The 20,055-nt window shown below is 40.8% G+C and overlaps 1 protein-coding gene across 1 annotated transcript in view; it reads left to right on the forward strand.

Annotated features, from left to right (window-relative positions):
* ndl (serine protease nudel) overlaps positions 1-20,055 on the forward strand; it is a 277,009-nt gene that overhangs the window by 131,004 nt on the left and 125,950 nt on the right. Inside the window, exons 16-18 of the mRNA XM_068376910.1 lie at positions 9,384-9,552; positions 17,353-17,677; positions 17,769-17,962. Coding sequence (XP_068233011.1) covers positions 9,384-9,552; positions 17,353-17,677; positions 17,769-17,962 — 688 coding nt within the window. The remainder of the gene's footprint in view (positions 1-9,383; positions 9,553-17,352; positions 17,678-17,768; positions 17,963-20,055) is intronic.

A 20,055-nucleotide genomic window follows, 5' to 3' on the forward strand; every position in this document is an offset into this window, starting at 1 on the left:
TGCCAGCTCACAGACTGTCAAGCAGTTACATGACGTTGCCTTCTGGTCTGCTACTAATGCACCAGTGCTGTATGTCCTCACGCACCTGTTGTGGTTGACAGTTCAGTTTTTGACAGTTCACAGACTGTCAAGCAGTTACATAACGTTGCCTTCTGGTCTGCTGCTTATGCACCAGTGAAACCCTCACTGAGATAACCTAGCTTTTTTCGGACATGGTTCCTGTAGATGAGAAAGTGCTGTTCTCCCTCCTTCTGATATTCCTTTGAGGACTCTGCCATTTGGAGAGGAGCCTTAAGCTGCTTAGCCTCCTATGGACTTTAATTTAAGCATAACAATGCTTCCAGGGATGGTAATGGTTCCGCTTCAGTCGCTAACCCCGTCTGTTGCCACACCTGCTCCCATAGACCCTAATGGGCTTTGTTGCAAGACATGCAGTCCAAGCTTGTGTCCTTGATAGAGGATTTTTTACGGAGAAGAACCTTCTAGCCAACAACCTTCCTACCGGTTGGTTGTACGCCCTGTTGACGCTGAGGTATCCTACTCACGTCCGCCAGTTGAGATGGTTCCTCCACCGGTGCGACCCAGTGTGGGTTGCCAGTCGCACGTTGACGTTAAGCGACTCTCGGAGGTGGTTGTGGACGTTCAGTGTGTCACTAGGAAGACGTTCAACAACCAGCAGAGGTGACTTGTTGTGACGCAGTGCGGCAACCTCAGCAACCCGGTAACCTCAGCAACCCGGTAGGGGGTTGACTGCACAACTCAGACAGTCTAAACAGTTTCGGGTTGACGCTGTACTTCTTCGCGTCCCCATGGTTGACAGTTCACAGACTGTGCAGCAGTACCATGATCTTGTGTCCGGCTCCGTCACGCATCCACCAGTGCGACCGGATTCAGCGAGTCAGACGTTGCCCACTCCGTTGCCGTTTCCTCATCAGTTTCGGATGAGGAACCCTCTGATGAGGACATTGCTGAACAAGACGATCAACCCCCAGCCCTGCTATCCATCCAGAAGATGCTGAAGAAGGAACACTGCCCTGTCAGGCTGTGGATGAGTCTGGTTAGGACACTGTCATCCGTGGTTCAATTTGTGTCACTTGGAAGACTACACCTCCGTCCTCTTCTGTATCATCTAGCTTTTCACTGGAAAAGGACAAGACGCTAGAAGCGGTCTCGATCCCGGTTTCCGGAAAGATAAAGTCTGGTCTGACTTGGTGAAAGGACTTTATCAACCTTTGAAAGGGTCTTCCCCTGACTGTTCAGACTCCCAACCACGTTCTCTTCTCGGACGCATCGGACGTAGGCTGGGGTGCGACATTAGGCGGTAGGGAATGCTCGGGATTATGGAACTCGAGTCAAAGGACAATGCATTTCAACTGCAAGAAGCTTCTGGCAGTAAGTCTGACCTGGAAAAGCTTCAGGTCTCTCCTTCAAGGCAAAGTGGTGGAGGTGAACACGGTCAACTCCCTGCTTTGACGTACATCTCCAAGCAAGGAGGGACCTACTCTCTGACATGGTACGAGTTCGCAAGTGACCTCCTCTCCTGTTCAACAGGTCTAGACTTTTCACTTGTAACGAGGTTCATCCAAGGCAACTTGAATGTCATAGCAGATTGTCTCAGTAGGAAGGGACAAATAATTCCAACATATTGGACCCTCCACAAGGATGTATGCAAGAGACTTTGGGCCACCTGGGGCCAGCCAACCATAGATCTCTTCGCAACCTCGATGACCAAGAGGCTCCCAATACTTTGCTCACCTTTCCCGGACTCAGCAGTAGTTCATATAGATGCCTTTCTACTAGATTGGTCACATCTAGATCTATATGCATTCCCTCCGTTCTAGATTGTCAACAAGGTACTGCAGAAGTTCGCCTCTCACGAAGGGACAAAGTTGACGCTAGTTGCTTCCCTCTGGCCCGCGAGAGAATAACTCACCGAGGTACTTCGATGGCTAGTAGACGTTCCCAGAACACTTCCCCTAACGGTGGACCTGCTACGTCTGCCACGCGTAAAGAAGGTACTCCAAGGCCTCCACGCTCTTCGTATTACTGCCTTCAGAATATCGAAAGACTCTCGAGAACTAGAGGTTTTTCGAAGGAGGCAACCAGAGCGATTGCTAGAGCAAGGAGAACATCCACCCTTAGAGTCTACCAATCGAAGTGGGAAATCTTCCGAAACTGGTGCAAGTCAGTATCCGTATCCTCGACCAGTACCTCTGTAACTCAAATAGCTGACTTCCTCTTATATCTGAGGAAAGAACGATCTCTTTCAGCTCCCACTATCAAGGGTTACAAAAGCATGTTGGCATCAGTCTTCCGTCACAGAGGCTTAGATCTTTCCAACAATAAAGATCTACAGGACCTCCTTAAGTCTTTCGAAACCACGAAGGAGCGTCGTTTGGTTACACCTGGTTGGAATTTCGACGTGGTTCTAAGATTCCTTATGTCAGACAGGTTCGAACCACTTCAATCAGCCTCCCTGAAAGATCTCACCTTTAAGACTCTTTTCCTGATATGCTTAACCACAGCTAAAAGAGTCAGTGAGATTCATGCCTTCAGCAAGAACATCGGATTCTCATCCGAAACGGCTACATGTTCTACAACTTGGTTTTCTAGCCAAACACGAGCTGCCTTCTCGGCCTTGACCAATATCGTTCGATATTCCAAACTTATCGTATGGTTGGAAATGAACTAGAAAGAGTATTATGTCCTGTAAGAGCTCTTAAGTTCTATTTTAAAAACCTTTACGAGGCCCGTCTGAAGCTTTATGGTGTTCAGTTAAGAATCCATCTTTGCCTATGTCAGAGAATTCTTTATCCTATTTTATCAGACTGTTAATACGAGAAGCTCATTCCCTTCTGAATGGGGAAGACCAAGCTTGGCTGAAGGTAAGGACACACGAAGTTAGAGCTGTCACAACTTCCGTGGTCTTTAAACAAAATAGATCTCTGCAAAGTATATTCGACGCAACCTATTGGAAAAGCAAATCAGTGTTCGCGTCTTTTATCTTAAGAATGTCCAGTCTCTTTACGAGAACTGCTACACTCTGGGACCATTCGTAGCAACGAGTGCAGTAGTGGTGGGGGCTCCACCACTACAATTCCCTAATTCCAGAACCTTTTTAATCTTTCTCTTGAAATATTTTTGGGTTGTCCGGAAGGCTAAGAAGCCTTTCGCATCCTACTTGATTTGGCGGGTGGTCAAAATCATTTCCTGAGAAGCGCCTAGATTAGAGGTTTTGATGAGGACCTTTAGTATGGGTTGCAACCCTTCATACTTCAGCTCCTAGGAGTCGCTCAGCATCCTATGAGGATCGCGAGGCTCAGTAAGGAAGACGTACTTAAAAAGGCAGAGTAGTTGTTCAAGTCGTCTTCCTTACCAGGTACTTATTTATTTTATGCTTGTTATTTTGAATAACTGCTAAAATGAAATACGGAATACTTAGCTCATAATAATGTCAACATGTAATGCTGGTCTCTACCCACCCCCCTGGGTGTGAATCAGCTATATGATCATCGGGTAAGTTTAATATTGAAAAATGTTATTTTCCTTAGTAAAATAAATTTTTGAATATACTTACCCGATGATCATAAATTAAAGGACCCACCCTTCCTCCCCAATAGAGACCCAGTGGACAGAGGAGAAAATTGGTTCTTTGTTGACATCGAGTACTTGAGTACCTACTTGACAGATGGCGCTGTTGATGTACACCCCCACCTGTATAGCGATCACTGGCGTATTCCGCCCGTAGGTTTTTTCTGTCGGGCAGCAGGGATGCAGCTATATGATCATCGGGTAAGTATATTCAAAAATTTATTTTACTAAGGAAAATAACATATTTTTCCACTCGTGCTCATCTACCAAGTTACCCTCTAATGGTCACATCAAATATATCAAGCTGGTAAGGCTCCAGCTAGTGATGCCACAGAGTTTGGAAAGATAGACTTAAAATCCTGTTTTTGGGCTTGAGCCATGTCGTCCCGTTGGAAGATTCTCAAAGGCAGCTTTCTACTTAGGAATTTTCTCAGAGGGATATACCAGAGAATTTCACCTAATAGTATCACCTGGTGAATATGTACTTGTGCACCCTCACCTTCTATCACTTCCCTGGATACCTTGTGGGCTATCTAGTATTGCCCTAGGTAGGTGAGATTTTTATTCCTTCCCTGGATTAATTCTCTCTGCCCCCTTAGTGACTACTCTTAGGTGGTATAGTTGCCCCTTCCCTTTCCTAGTTAGGCCATAATCCTTCACTGTCCTAGGAACTACTTGCCTTTAAACTGAAAGGAATGGACATTATCGCTGGAACTTTCCTTGCTCGTATGGAGTTACAAACTTACCTGTCATCAGTCGGAAGTGAGACCTCCCCCGTGGAATGTGGTTAGAGTTCTTTGGTCTCTAAAGAGGCCTCCTTACAAACCATTACGCCAGGCAACAGATTGCCACCTTACTTTAAAGACTGTTCCTACTCGCCTTGGCTCCAGCCTAAAGAGTCTGTGAACTTCAGGGTTTTTCTTATGACGTCGCCCATTCAAGGGGATGACGATAGGTAACGTTCAGCCTCGTCCCCAAGTTTGTTGCCAAGGCTTAGAATCCAAGGATATTGGATCCTAGATTAGATTCCTTTCGGATAAAGTCTCTCCACTCTGCAACTGATGATCCAGATTACCTGTTACTATGCCCGGTAAGGAGTTTGAGGCGCTACCTCAAAAGAACAGCGGCAGCTCTTCTCCGGGTACCTTTGCTCTTCATCAGCACTGGGAGAAACAAGAGTAGGATCACTAAAAACACCACCTAGGCATGGATTCGCAGTCATCGATCATGCTTTTGAATCCAGATCCTCCTCCAGCAGAGCTCACAATGTCGGGCATAGCTAAGTCTCTGGCCTTCAAAAGAAATTACTGTGATGCAGGTTTTACAAGCAGGTGTGGGGAAGCATCAAATGATTTAAACAGCCCATTACCTGCAAGACTTGACCCACAGAAATCTGTTCTTTATCGTTCCTGTGTTGGCTGCACAACAGTTGGTTTAGTACCTCAGGCTTCTTATTGGACAAGTAGCTGAAGGTTGAGGTCACTGTTACCCAGTTTTAGTCTGTGTGAATAAAAAGGAATGACTGACTCTTCTTCTATAACCTCCACTCTTGGGAAAGCAGCATCCTGGGTTCTCTGCACAAGCTGGCCTCAACCACTGCAGATAAGCCATAGCTCCCTCATATACCTAGTATTAGGTCAATATTGTTACGTCCCCATACCCTAGTGAGGTGGTATTGGGAAAGTCTTCAACTTTTTCGTATAGACTCGAAATAACTTACACCTTGACAGTCGCATTGCTAGTAACTCGACACAGCTTGCTTAGGCCACAGACCTTGTGTAGCAAGGTTTAGCAAGGTGTTAGGGTGTCCTTATCTTTAGTATTAACCTACATAAGAAAAGGATACCCCCAGGTAAAGCTGAAAAGCCATATTGTCAGGGACATCCACCTTCCTAATGGGTGAGTCACCCTTATAAATAGCATAGGTTTGTATTACAGTTAAGAACAAATGATAAATTGCAAAGTAATTAGTATTTTCCTAATGATACAAACCTTTAGCTATTCATACAAATTTGCCCACCAACCCTGTCCCTCTTGAAGTCCTACCTCCAAGCAAAGGGAAGGACAGTTACAGGTGTGCAAGTAAGAGGGGTAGCTAGCTACCCCCTCCCCACCCCCACCCTCCGCTAACTAGGGGGATGGGTATCTAACTCTCGCTAAATTCTAATGGCTCGCCCTTTCAGCTTCGTCGACAATAATACCCCTAAAAATAGCTAGGTTTTATAGTTAGGAAAAATGCAAATTACTTCCAATTTGTCATATTTTAATACAACGACCACTACCATGTTTGTACGCAACACGCAGCAATCTTGAAATGTGGCACAATTCCTGAAAGTCGTCTCTTGCCCAGTTATAATATTTATCACATCTACTTAAATTTGTTTGACAATTAAGATGATAAAAGTATCGTTAGTTACGTTATAATCATTGCATAAAAGGGATTTTGACGAAGGAAAAATCTATTTCTGGGGAGAGACCTGTGACGGCCGGTGAAAAAGTCCTCCTTTCCACTTTTTCTGATATAAATCTTCCAAATATACCAGAGAAAATTAAAAGCATGGAATGCAGAGGTTACTACCCTCGCGTGAGCACCTCGTGAGTGTCGTGTATACATCAGGGGCGTGTGAAAACCACTATTCACAGGCTGTCTTCCATTTAGATAACTCCTTCATCAAAGGGAAGGGCCGTAACAAAGACCCCAGAAACCACACTTGGACCACGCCACCGTCACCCACACGAACGCCCTCTAGGTCATCCTTCTGTTTTGGACTTGCCCGCAAAGTCGTAATTTTTTTTTTGTACTCAGTGTTTTTGCAAGTGATTGTCGTTAATTCAAAATGACCGACGCTGCTACTTCACCTTTACCAATGTTAAGTACCATTGTTTGTTTTGACAGTTTTTTTTCAGTACCGGGCATTTGTTCTCTTTCCAGTAATGTGGTTTTTAATTTTGGAAGAGGCTTGGCCTTCCTCGGTGACGGCAGCCATTTTTGTTTTGTTCGCTTCGGTAGTTTTTCAAGTTAATATTGCCCATCTGGTACTCTGTCATCTAGGTTATATCACTTACGTTTCATGACCATTTTTATTATCATTATTTTATTGTTTTTACTATGGTATATTTTTTGCTAGCAAGTCCAATTTGGACGGACGAAGAATAATGATCTGGCCTTTGGTATAGTTTTTGTACACGCCTCAGGAAGGTGCTCGTTTTAGACTATATCTTTATATTTGTTACGTTGTCGTTATTGTTCGTTCTTGGTTATTACAATTTTATCATTATTCTTATCATATTATTGTGCGATTTGGTTCTTTATAATGTAACCATGAGAGCGTGAGCATAGTGTGCTCGTTTTCTGTTACTACAGTTACGAGTTACCCTTTCTCTCGTTTTCTTTCTTAAGCTCGAGTAAGGAGAGGTGGATTTCCCGTTTTCCGTTTTATACGATCACGAGTTATAAATGCATATAGGCTCATTAACCAAAAGACGTTTAGCTTGTATTTCTATCATCCTACAATTTTTTTACTTGCACAATAGTTACGAAGGATTGACTTAACATACAATATTCTCAGTACTGTATAAGCAAATAGTTCAAGTCACATTTTTATTTTCATACTTTAACAGAAATACAGCTTATTTTGTAAACTAAAACCAATATCTTTGAAATAAGAGTTTCTTTTAAAGAAACAAATAAAACAGCATTAGAGCACACCAGCTGATATCTCTCTCTCTCTCTCTCTCTCTCTCTCTCTCTCTCTCTCTCTCTCTCTCTCTCTCTCTCTCTGGGCTTGCCTTTCGTTAGAAATACAACCACCAGACATATTTTTCTTAGATTTACAGCAAATAGTACTGTGGGTTACTCAACTGATACAGACCTGAAATACTTGGTATTGTTACTCAATGTTTTTATGTGAATACAAACATTACCTTGTAACAAATCTATAGGAAAACGCCTATATTAGCCACTTACAGTCCGCCTGAAATATTACGTCACCAGTCGTGTGCACTGTGATATGAGCTCTACAAAGAAGGACTTGCAAAATATGTAAAACCTTTGTTTTTCTTGCAAGAAAAAAATACTATCCTACCCAGCAGAAGTGTTTTATTTTTGTAATGTAAAAGTTATATTTGTCCTATTGTACTTTTACTCTTAAATATCGTCCTAGTGATAGTCAAATTTACACTACGTAGTATTCGTAACAGACACGAACCCATGAAATACTGTATCGCTACTTATTTTGATTGTGGGGATACCAAGTATAATAGCCCAGTGAAAAGAAATCTTTCATTTGTCCGATCGTTTTCTTCGGTTTTGCCAGAAATATGACGTTGCCAGACAAAGGATACAGTATGAACTCGACAGATATTAAAACTTTTTTTTTTCCTAAATGGAAACTGTATCATCAATAAGAGGAAATACTAACTTACAAATATAAATCAAATAATTTTTATACAATAAAATAGATATCTAAGAAAATAGTTGTCCTACCAGGTTACTCTTTAACAGACTTGTGACATCACCAAAGTAAAAAAGTGGTCGCGAAGTCGAACAGTGTTAAGTCGCATTGGTATTCAAGTCGATGATTGCCTGTATATTAGCATATTAATATTTAATTAAAGCCCCTTCATGATTGAAATTACCTTTTTCCAATCTTGCACCATCTTCTCAAGTGACATCTAACGTTATAGTGGTAACACAATAATTATCCTATAATTTTGATTTAAAACTACAGTAATCTAGTACTTTCCTTGTTTTGCCTGTGGTATTTGATATGGGTACAAGTTAATATGAAAATAAACTCTTACAAGTGAAGCTTAGTAAAAAAATTTTGAAAAGGGATTATTCGTCTAAATCTGGAATTGTCTTAAATTATCGTAGTCATTATCGGCAGTTTGTTATTGACTAGACTTGAACAAAATGGTATTCCTGGCTTGTGATGTGTAGAAATTTTTATGGCTATGGTAAGAAAAATACAGTATTTGTAACAGCATTACTGAACACTTGGATGTGTAACTGCTTTCATTTGTTAGTTATGATAGGAGACAAAATGTCAACAAACGAATGGCTTCTGGTAAAAACCATGTAAAATAGACTTCATTTTTGTCTTAATTCTAAGGTAAAGGTGAAACAATATTATAAGATCATTACATAATCAATGCTTGGTAAGATATCTGTTGATGCAAAAGATAAGCTATACATATGTCAATGCATTCATTTGTTCACTATGATTGAGGATGAAGAAAAAGCACGATATAAAATTGCTTGTATTTAGTTAAGTTTGGATTCCAAGTGATACAGCAAAAACTAGCTTAAACAGCGATAGTTTTGTAATTTGCCTCTTATTAAATGGACATGACCTAAATTCATTAATTTTTCCTAATTTCAGTTCATCTTGCGTGCAGAAATGTAAGGTATTTTCACCTGTCACGGGTGTACTGTAATTATATCATAAAAGTTAGTGAAATTCTAAAACTATGATATTTTATTTATCCCAAGGCAATTTAATATTAGAAAAAATACAATACAAGACATTGAAATTATTGAAAATGGGGAGTAAACAGATTTGGTTAAGTTGTCGTATGCCTTGGAATCATTCCTGTTATGTTTCGAAATACAGTATGCATTTTCAATTTGTGATATGAACATTAGGTGAGTAAAGGTGTAACAAATTTATCATCATATCTAAATAGTCTGTTCTCCAATTTGGTATTGTCTTATTGAGAGTTTCTTTTTTGACAATTCTTTTATAATACTTAATATTTATTGATAAGAGTCCTTTTTTTTCTTTTTTCAGTGGGCCTGTTGAATAAACCTGGCAAACTAGTGTTTGATAGGTTTGGTGACCTAGAATCTAATCCTGGAGGGTACTTGGTTTTACGCACTGGAGATGATTGGAACGTTGTTTGTGTTGATGATATCAAAGAAAATATTGGTGTTGAAGTTTGTGCTTATTTGGGATACAGGTAAAAAAAATTATAATATATTGACCTATTTGTGAAGAATTTGAGTATTTTTGTTTTTATGCTTTATAAACTAATCATGTAATAACTTGTGTTTTTAGTGTCCATTAATGGAAACTCTTGCCAGTGAATTATCACATAACTAGCTATAGCCTTTATGAACATACCATGTGAACTTATCAGCATTAAACTTTTTAAACCTGTGATTTTCCAATTATGCTGTATGAACTAGTGATTATATATTCTGCATCTTATTTTAATTTAAAATAAAAGGTAATGGTACACATTACTGGGGAGCCAAGGATTTGAGATTTGCATATGCTGTACTAAATAGATTTTGATTTATGAAAAATCTATTTTTGGGTGAGAGCCATGTTGTCGTGATGGAAGTTCCTCAATGGCAGCTTCCTACTCTGGATATTTCTGTAAGTGATATACCAGAGACTTTTACCTGTACAGGTAACATGGAGTTCTCACCTGTGGAGCCAATATCCCAAGAGAAATCTTGTATACACCTGGGACGTATTTCGAACAAGCCAGAGTTATCCTTCCCTGAATAATTAACCTTGTCTTGAAGGATATAGGGTTGGATTGGATAAGTGGGCGAGAGCTATTAAAACTCCCGATCCCAGTGTGCTACAACTAACAAGTTTCCTGTAAAACCATTTCAGGAGCACCCATCGCATGACGCAAGGTCTCTTAATGAGAATTGTGAGGGGATGAAAGTAACGGGTGGGCTATCAAGACGACATGGCTATCTCGCCCAAAAATAGATTCTTCCCATATCAAAATCTATTTTTTGGGCTTGAGCCATGTCGTTCTGATGGAAGTGTACTAAAGAATTATTCTTCCCAGTTGTGGCCAGGAGAGTTTTAACCATTTAGCTCTGAAAAACATAACCATACTTCCCTTAGCATTGGTAACTATGGTACCAAACTATGAGCGCAAGCGATGTGTTTATAAAGTAAGTAGGAGCAAAGGAATTCAATAGCAGTCCCACTTGCTGTGAATATCTTTTCTCCAGTAGACAGACTGAAGTCCATGAAAGGATGGTTGGAAATTTGAGGTACACTGTTTTATTTTGAACAGTAGGACCAATGAAAGGAACCTCAAAAATAACGGTAAACTTTTATTTCCAAATTCATAAATGTAATTGTAATCAGCGTTACATTATATACAGCAAATGTGCATCAAACCAAAATTTTCAGACCCCAAAATTATGTAACGGTAGTGAAATAGCAACACTCCTAACATAAAAGGAAAATATCACCTTTGACTCTTTACAATTATTAAATAGTACATTGAAAAGAGCATCATTAATCCCCTTGTACAATGTAGAATGAGAAGCCCGAACTATACAGTCCATAAGAGTCCATGCATAACTCTTTAAGAAGCTGGTTTAATCACACTACCAGCAGCCACTGCAGTGTTTAATCTCTTCCAACTGACATAAGTAATGTATGAAGAACACACTTGAAGATTTCTGTCCTGTGTAAGCTTGTAAGCCTGCAAAGGCCATAGATAGGAAGGGAAAAATTTAAGGAAGAGGCAACTTTCCTAGGGTCATGACCCGATGGTATACTATCAGGGTCGGCCCTTCTGTTGAGTTTGGACCTTGGCTCTTTAAGAGAAAGTTTAGATCCTGTCATCTCCCCTTTAAAAAGTTGACTGCCTTTGAAGGCACAACTCTTTAACAGGTAGGCCATAAGGCATTCCACAGGGCACAGAGAAGAATTCTCCTGTAGTGGAACAATATTTCCGGGTCCCCAGTGTTTCATGGGAAGTTTGATTTTCGCCAAGATTGCAGGATCTGGGTAAAAATTTACCTCCCCTCTATTCCGAGAATTCAATGTAGCCATCATCCTTTGAAAGGGCCACAATCTCACTGTTTCTAGCACCAGAAGCCTTAGCAAGCACAAAGATAGTCTTTGAGTAAGATCGCTCAGAGAGGTGGTTGCGTTATCTATCAAAGAGGGGAAGTTGAAAACTTTATTAAACGACCATGAAATAGCCTTGGGAGGAGCATTAGGTTTCAAGCCTTTGGGATCTTATTGAACTGCTCTATTTTAAGTTCAATATCAAAAGCATAAGCAAAGGGCCTAGTTAGTGCCGACTTACATGAGGCAATAGTTGTAGAGGCCAGACCTTGACCATGCAATTGAATAAAAAGAGATATTCAGAAGTCCATAGAAATAGAAGAGGGCTAATGACTTTTCACGAATGCAACCCATTTTTTCCAGGAAGACAAGTATTGTCGTTTTGTAGGATTGGACGTGTACTCCACTATGAAGTAAATTCTCTGATTTGCAACACCAAACTTTCTTTGAGCCGCTACGGCGAAAATCATGAGGTGAAGGGTTTTAGTTATCCAAGAGGAAGCGAAGACAGTCTTCTGTTGAACATCCTGGGACAGCTCTGGATATGATATAGGGACATGGAGAGGTTTGAGTTCCAGAACAAAGTATACCAATTGCTCTTGGGCCACTTGGGAGCCACTAGAATTGCTGTTCCCTTGAAAGTCTGAAGTTTATTAAGGATTCTCATTAGCAGGTTAAATGGTGGAAATAGGTGTTTTGCTTCCGAATGCAAGTTTGGTGCTACATACCGGGGAGGCTTTTTGTTGAAGCTCGTCGCTAAGAGATCTACTGTATTTACAATTCTGGGACTTGCTTTGGAATGAAACTATTATTTTTTTGTCCAGAGGCCATTCTGTTTCCAGAGGCTTGGATCTTGACAGGGCGTCTGCTGTCACATTGTGAACAGCTTCTAGGTGAACTGCTGAGAGATACGAATTCCTCCACCTTGTTAAAGAGAGGATGGCTAGAATCACATGGTTGATCTGAGGAAACTTGGAGGCCTGTCTGTTGACACAGTGGACTATCGTCCTGCTGTCAATGACTAATTTGATGTGATTTTGTCTTCGGGTTCAGTCTCTTTAGAATCGTAAACACTGCCACAGCTTCCCGAATGTTGATATGAAATTTCCGAAGTGTGATTGACCACCAACCCTGTTATTGTTGGAAGGGAAATGTCCCCCCCCCCCAACCTTGTTCCGAGGCATCCGTGTTAATTGTCACGGAAGGAGGGAGATACTGCAGAGGGGAGTGTTGATAAATTCTTGGCAGTGGACCACGGCTTGAGCTGCTGTCGCAGTAAGACTGGGGTTTTGTGAGGAAGATCTCCCTAAGCATTTGATGCCTTCTCCAGATTCTGTTGGCATCTTTTAGTCTTGTTTTTAAGATTGGGTCTGTCACAGTAGTGAACTGCAGTGAACCTAAGACTTAACTGTTTCCGCCTGGTGAGTACTCTTGAACGAAGTAGGCATCTAACAGTTTGCTATTTCCTTTCTTTTGCCTTGCAGTAGAGAGAGGGTGTGTTACTTAAGATTCCAGTGAAGTCCTAGTCACTGGATTTTTTGAGCTGGAGACAGCCTGGACTTGTTGAAGTAGATTTGAAAGCACATGGACTAGGAATTTCATGACTAATTGAGCTGCCACATTCCTACTTCGTTGCAGCCCAGACTAGCCAGTCGCCTAGGTACAGTATACCATCACCTGGAGACCTCTGTTCCTTAATTGTTGGACAGTGACCTTGGCTAGCTTCATGAAAATCCTTGGAGCTCTGCTTAGTCAGAAGGGCATAGCTCTGAATACATAGGCCTTTCTTGCCAGTCTGAAACAGAGGTAAGGGGAGAAGTGCCGACCTATTGGAAGATGCCAATAGGCATCTGTAAGAGCTATGAAGATGATGTATACCCCCTGGTGTAGTAGGGTCTGTATTTGCAAGATAGCATCTGGAACTTGTTGTTCAGAATGAATTTGTTTAATGGGAATGAGTCCAGAATAGTTTGAAGTGTGTTCGCTTCTTTCTTGGGCATGCAGAATAGCCACCCTTGAAAGTTCATGGATTTTGTGCAACGGATGACTCCCTTCTGGAGAAGATCCTGTACCAAATCTTCTAAGAATGGGGATGTGGGTTGGAAAAACCTCTTGAACTTGGGTGGTTTCTGTCTCCATTTCCAGCTTAGTCCCTTTGAGACTGTGAGCCAAGGGATCGAACTCCCATTGATGCCTGAAAAGGTAGTCATCCCCCTACCGGTAATTCCTCGTTGTAAAGGACCTGTTTCTTTAACAGTTTTGCCTCAACTTCTCCGGTCTCTAGACTGACTGCCCCTTCCAGACCTTCTCTGCCACTAGTTCTCTTCTTTAGAGCTCTGGTAGGGTGAAAGGTTGTGGTGGCTCTCTCATACTCGGGGTTGAAGGCTGAAGACTGATAAATAGTGCTAGGGATGCTTCAGAGTTAAGCCTGCATAGGAGTAAGGATAACTGTCAATCAAGGGGAAAAATTTTAAAGACAGTCTTGGAAAAACCCATACCTTCTCCGATATGGAGGTACCCTTCACTTAAGCCATTTGCTCAGCATAACACAAAGGGTTCTTAACTGAGCTGTCAGGCAGCTCGAAGCTGGTGGAGCCTTAGATTTCAGTGCCTATTGCAAGGCTTCTATCTTTGCCTCTAGGGATGCTTCAGCACTTTCATGTTTGGCATGCATGGTTTCCATGAAAGCCTTCATGGATGCCATAAATTTAATTTGACCTAGAAACAAAGGTTTATCTGGCGTAGGAACAGGGGTCAAAGTAGATGCTAGGACCTGAGATGCAGGGATTGGGGAACGAGCTGAAGTATTAGGAACTGTACTCGCCTGATGTACATCCAGTGACTCAACAGAGGCTTCCGTGGTCAGCAGGATCTTCTCATTCCCTGACGTTACACTGAAGAAGCCATTGACATGTTGTCGGTGTCTAGGCTCATTACTTGCCGAGCGTCCCGAACTTCATCATCTGCATGATCTAATGGTACCGACGGGAGTTGAACCATTGATAATTGGTGACCAAAAACAGCAGTCATTTCAGCCTCGAAAGAGGAGGTCCTTAAGTTCCGTGGAAGGAAGATAAGGGGCACCTTGTTGAGAGCTCTTCTGGAAGCCTCTAACCCAGTGATGACTAGTCTTCTAACTCCATACTTGCTCCTCCAAGGAGACGTCTGTGGCGTGGAAGCCAGTGTCTATCGTCCTTGCAAACTGGGGCAGTTAGTCGGTTCCCAAATTGCAAGAGACCCTTTGGAAACATGCCAGTCCACATGTTTCTGGCAAGACTTGTGGCCACAGGGCAACTTGACCTGACTGGTACAGGTTACTGCGAACACTCGTCAGCAACCTGTAAAGAAGGAAAAATTTCAGTGAGTACAAATCATTAAGAATTTTAAAGATTAATCTAGGCATATATAAAAATTATACAAATGTTTAAAAAATATTTCTAGAGCAACTCTTTCTACCAATGAATATTATGGCTAAGATTACAGAGCTCGGAAATCATTAGAGATTCATGAAAAACTATCAATGGTAGTATGATAGAAATATGGAGGGAAGGGTCACATCAAAGTAATGCCAGTACCCCCAAAGTTGGTCTATTAGACAACCTAAGAAGGCAAATTCACTTACCATACTGCCTAAGCCAGCAAAAAACTGCCCCCGAAGCGACAGTAGCTGGGTCTAAGGTGGCAGTTATTTCTAGCAACTGTCATAAACTGACCTTTCAACACCCCAGGCATGTCAACACAATGCAGCAGAGGCATAGTTAAGTTGATATGAAGAGAGGGGACAATCCCATAGGGACGAGTCCACAATCAGGGGGAGAGGTACAGGAATGAAAGGCAGCCCATAAGGAAGCCCGGCAAGACCTGGTCATTAACTTGTAAAACGAGGGGGTTTTAGCCTGTGAGATAACGAGTCATATAGGATGGCCGGGATGCCGAGAATTGAAAATTCAAAGGATATCCGGACAACCAGGTGGGATCCAATCGACCAACTTCAGAGGATCATGTTTCTCATATATGGAAGAGGGGAAGGAGGAGCAGATGACCAGTTTAAGGCTGCAGCTAAGGCGGCAGAGGAAATGTCCCCTCCCCATAGCCAACTCTCATCTAATGCTTGAAGAACTAGAGCTGACAAAACTAGAAGCAGGGACAAAAGGCAACACTTCTGCCAAGATAGACTAACCAGGCAGAAGTCAGAACTCCGCAGCAAGAGGTCCGTAGCCCAGGATGAGAAGCTGCAGCCACAGAACAGGCAACTACTAAGGCAGCAGAGGAAAACCCCAAGGGGTACCAACTCTCTGCCTGGATACGGTTAAGCCATGAGAAAAACTTTGCAGGGAAGCCTAGCCCACCTAGCGAGTAAGGGAAAAGCTGAAATGCTAGGGTAAGACGACTAGACAAAAGGAACTGTGGTTCCTAGTACATTAATGTTATGGCCTAACCAGGAATGGGAAGGGGCAGCAAAACCACCTAAGAGTGGTCTCTAAGGCAGCAGAGAGAATTAATCCAGGAAGGAAAAATCTCATCCACCTAGGGCCAGGCTAGATAGCCTATAAGCTATCCGGTCCAAAAAGGGCAACAGAGAATAAATCAGTCGCCATGGAACTAGACAGGGAGGGGAACAAGGTTCCACAGCAGATAGGTGCATCAGCAGGCACAATGAGGGGAAGGGGGTGATGGGAGACTCTGAAATTGGTGAGGCGGCAGGATAGGAAGGCCTAACTGCCGCATTAGGACAAGACTGGTATTCTAAGGGGTCTGCAGTGATAGAGCACAGAGGACAAGTCCTCACAACCAGCTGTTAGCCTACCAAAAACTAAAAAGGAAAGCCTAAATATGGGTAAGGCAGCACAAAGGGAGTCTACCTGTTAGCATTAGAACAGGGGTAATTGGTTCCAAAGGGTAGACACAGGGAACAAGTTTCCAAGACCTGCGCCTGCCTGGCCAAACAGCCAGGTTAAGTGGAAAGTGGAAACAGTTGCCCTAGGACAACTATAAAACGATACCTCTACAGGTAAATTTCTCTGATATATCACTCACAGAAATATCCTAAGTAGAAAGCTGCCATTGAGGAACTTCCATCTGGATGACTTGGCTCGAGCCCAGGAATGAATAACCATCACAGGAAGTTAAAGACTTCAGTGTGTGTAGGACAGATATCCAGACAATAAGTGTTTGCATTACAGTTGTACCTCTTGTATTGTTTAGAGTATTTTTTTTTTTTTTTACTTTACAAGGATTTTGGCTCATAATATAAAAAGTAAAATTAAGGATGAATATATATAAAAACTGTTGTGGTTTAGCAAGATATTAAAATTTGCCTAAAATAAGGGCCAGATCATAAGAAATCGCTTAAAAATATGCAATATCAACTGAAACTAAGTACGTAGTTGAATTATGCAGGTAAAATAGTTTATAACTTGATTTCAGGACTGACCTATAGAAAGTATATTTATATACAGTAACTTTTTGATATACAAGAATTAAAAATTAAAAATGTTGAATTGCCTCTTATAGTAGATTTAAAACAGCGTCAGTGTGTAGAGTGCTGATATTTATTGATTTTATGCTACATGTTTGGTCAACAGTTCGAGAGTGTGATCTTGAGGGTACAGTATTGTAGCTAAACAATAGAAATTTTATCCTTAAAATCATATCTATGATGCAGTACAGTAGTTTTGGCAATGGACAAGTCAAATGTTATGTTTACAGTGAATTGATATATTAGTAGTAAGTTGGACAATTTTTAAATTTAGGTAGCCTAAACAAATTGACCAGACCATTCTATTCCCTCCCCATTTTTCTTTTGCTCTGCAACATAAGCTTTCCTTTCATAAAACCTTGTCTTAGATGGAAGCTATTACTGAGGTGTGTGACTATTGCTGTTATACCTTAAGATTTCTCATACATGTAATTCTTTTTTTTTCAGTCGGTTTGTAAATGTAACCTATAAAACACTGCCTAAAACACTAGAACGAGTATACCCAACTATTGAAAATCAAGTTAAGGATAAAACAAGGCCCCAGTTATCTAGGAGCTACAATTTCAACAAGAGCATAGATGAATTCTTGCCTCGTAGAGTAAACTTGGATTACACCCGCGAAGTTGGAGAGATGGAAAAGGGTAAAGTTAGTAAAAGGAGCCCAGATATTGAAACTCTAGAAGGTGCTCGTGATCCCCTCAGATTTATGAAAGAACTGAGAAGTTTAGTTGAAACGAGGAGGAGAAGGTCTAAGAGACAGACTTGTAAACAGGTGAGAAGTATTTAATTAAATTTTAACTTAATTTTTTTTTTTTTTTTTAAATGGATTTCAACTTCATTAAATGGATGAATTAATTTCCCAGGCATACCTGCAGTGCAACGAGGAGTCTTGTGGTAAGGCACCTTTATATTTTTACGAGACTGTTACTCCTGTATGGATGCCTGGGGGAACCCCTTGGGCTGGAACTGTTTATGTTGATGGGAAGTATCGCTGCGTATGTACGCTAGTTCGTCCTGATTGGGTGATGACTTCTCTTTACTGCATGAATGGTGTAGAGTGAGTAAATCACAACTTTTTAGTTTTTCTTACTTTGAACTTGAAATACTTAAATAAAAATTGGCTCCACAAGTACTAGGTGTAAAATAGTTATTGCCTTAGCTGTTATTTCAATGAACTGCCCCTAATGTTCATATTAGTTCTTCTCCAGAAGCTCAGTTTGTAGACATTTACTCCCAAAATAATAATAAATCCTGTTATCTTTTCCTTTAAGAAAAATCATGCCCCAGTAAATCAATCTGATGATTATTGGTAAGTAGAACTCTTTACATTGTTCAGTTCTAAAGTGTTTGTCAGTGGCTAGTGAAGACGTAACCACCTTCCAGATTATATGGGTTTATGGCGTTTTACCTGCTGGATTTACTATGATTTCTATACAGTAACAGCTTTGTTATAAATAATCTTTGTGATGAGTACAATTTCTCATGGTTCCTCTCATGAAAATTTTTAAAATTTGTGTTTATGGAATGGGTATACAGTATACACTGCAGTGATAGGGCTTATACATTCTCAACAGAATGACTGCCATTTGATTCTCGTGGCTGCTGGATGGAGTAATTTTTATCTTAAGGGGAATTACTGAAGCAGAATAGTACTTTTTTTGCAGAATTAATAAAGATATGATACGCTGATTCTCTCGCCAGCAAAGATGAACCTTTATAGAACTTAACTTATTTAAGTTCTTTGTTATTCTCTAAAGGCCGGCGAGCCTTCTCTTGTAGACGGCAAGTCCTGCCAGGCTGCTTACGCAAACATGAATTCTATAGTCTTCTAGTGGTCATTATTGTATGCGCCTTCAGTAGGGATTCTGAATGTTGCACCTTACCATTGTAAAGTTCCTCTCGTAGAGCCTCTTCATTCTTGAATTCCTTTAGATCCTTCTGCAGCTGTTTCAGACATCCAGATTGTGAGACAGACAAAATATGTAGTCTGGATCCTTATATCCCCCTCACTGAAGTAAGTGCTCATAAACATGGTTTTAATTTGGGAGAAGTGGTTTCATATTGTAGAAGCTTCTTTTTTTCTTCTTTTCCTTTATCTGCTAAAGTTGATAGTTCCCATCACATCCCGGATGATGGTGTGTTTTCGTTTGCTAGCAAGGTCGTCCACTAATTCCTCACAAGTTTACTTTAGTGAGGTATTTTCTAAAACTTGTTTTTATTACTCTTGCGAGTTTGGCTGTGAAGGAGAGACTGATATTTTAGTGGGTTATTTATATACAGTGAAGAACTATAGAAAAGAAGTTTTTTAAATTTTGTAATAATGCATCGCTATTACTGGGGAAATGCCATTACATAGACTTTGCCTTTCATCCCTGAGCCTCAACATGTGTCAGTTGTAAACAGTGTGTGTGTTAAGTGCTCCTGAAATCTTATGGTGAAACTACCATATGTCTTGTGCTTGAGATAAGTTCTGATGTGGCTTTTTTGTCAAAGTATTCAGATAGCTGTTTTTAAGGTTATTCAGGATGTACCTCTCAATCTTCATTTTGTGGATAAGTCATTAAATGGTTCTTACTAATAATGTACTAAGAATGGCTCCTTGGTATAAAGAGACAAATCTGTCTGATTATAAATTCGTGTCTCGTTTAGTCTTGTATTCAATACCTCAAGACGTTTTGACTTTTATGAAATGTGTGAAAGATTTTTTAATGTTTGGGAGATAATCTCCAGGAAAACCTCCCTGCAACAGGCAACAAAGATTTTCCCCAGGGGATGAGCAAAATTACTTGAGCACAGTCGGAAAAACGCATTGGATGTTAGTTTGTATACCTTCACACTATTGTAGTCCAGAGAAAGTTACTACCACACAAAATATTTGACTGTTAGGTTTGTCGATACTAATCCCATCCCAGTGCTTAGTTGCTAATTTGGCTCAGTCATACAGACCCCTACCGAGGTGCTGGACAAGTAATCAATTTACGGATAATATCATTAAAAGCGGAAAGGGAGCAGTATTGTAAAATTAATTTCCTTAATCTTAAATTCTGTCTGCTGACTTCGAGAAATGATCTTCATCTTCGAAGCACTCAAGAAAATGAGTTCACATGCTTTTATGAATCTCTAGTTTTAATTAATAATCTTCAATGACAC

Source organism: Palaemon carinicauda, chromosome 7, assembly GCF_036898095.1.
Source record: "Palaemon carinicauda isolate YSFRI2023 chromosome 7, ASM3689809v2, whole genome shotgun sequence".
Classification (NCBI taxonomy): Eukaryota; Metazoa; Arthropoda; class Malacostraca; order Decapoda; family Palaemonidae; genus Palaemon; species Palaemon carinicauda.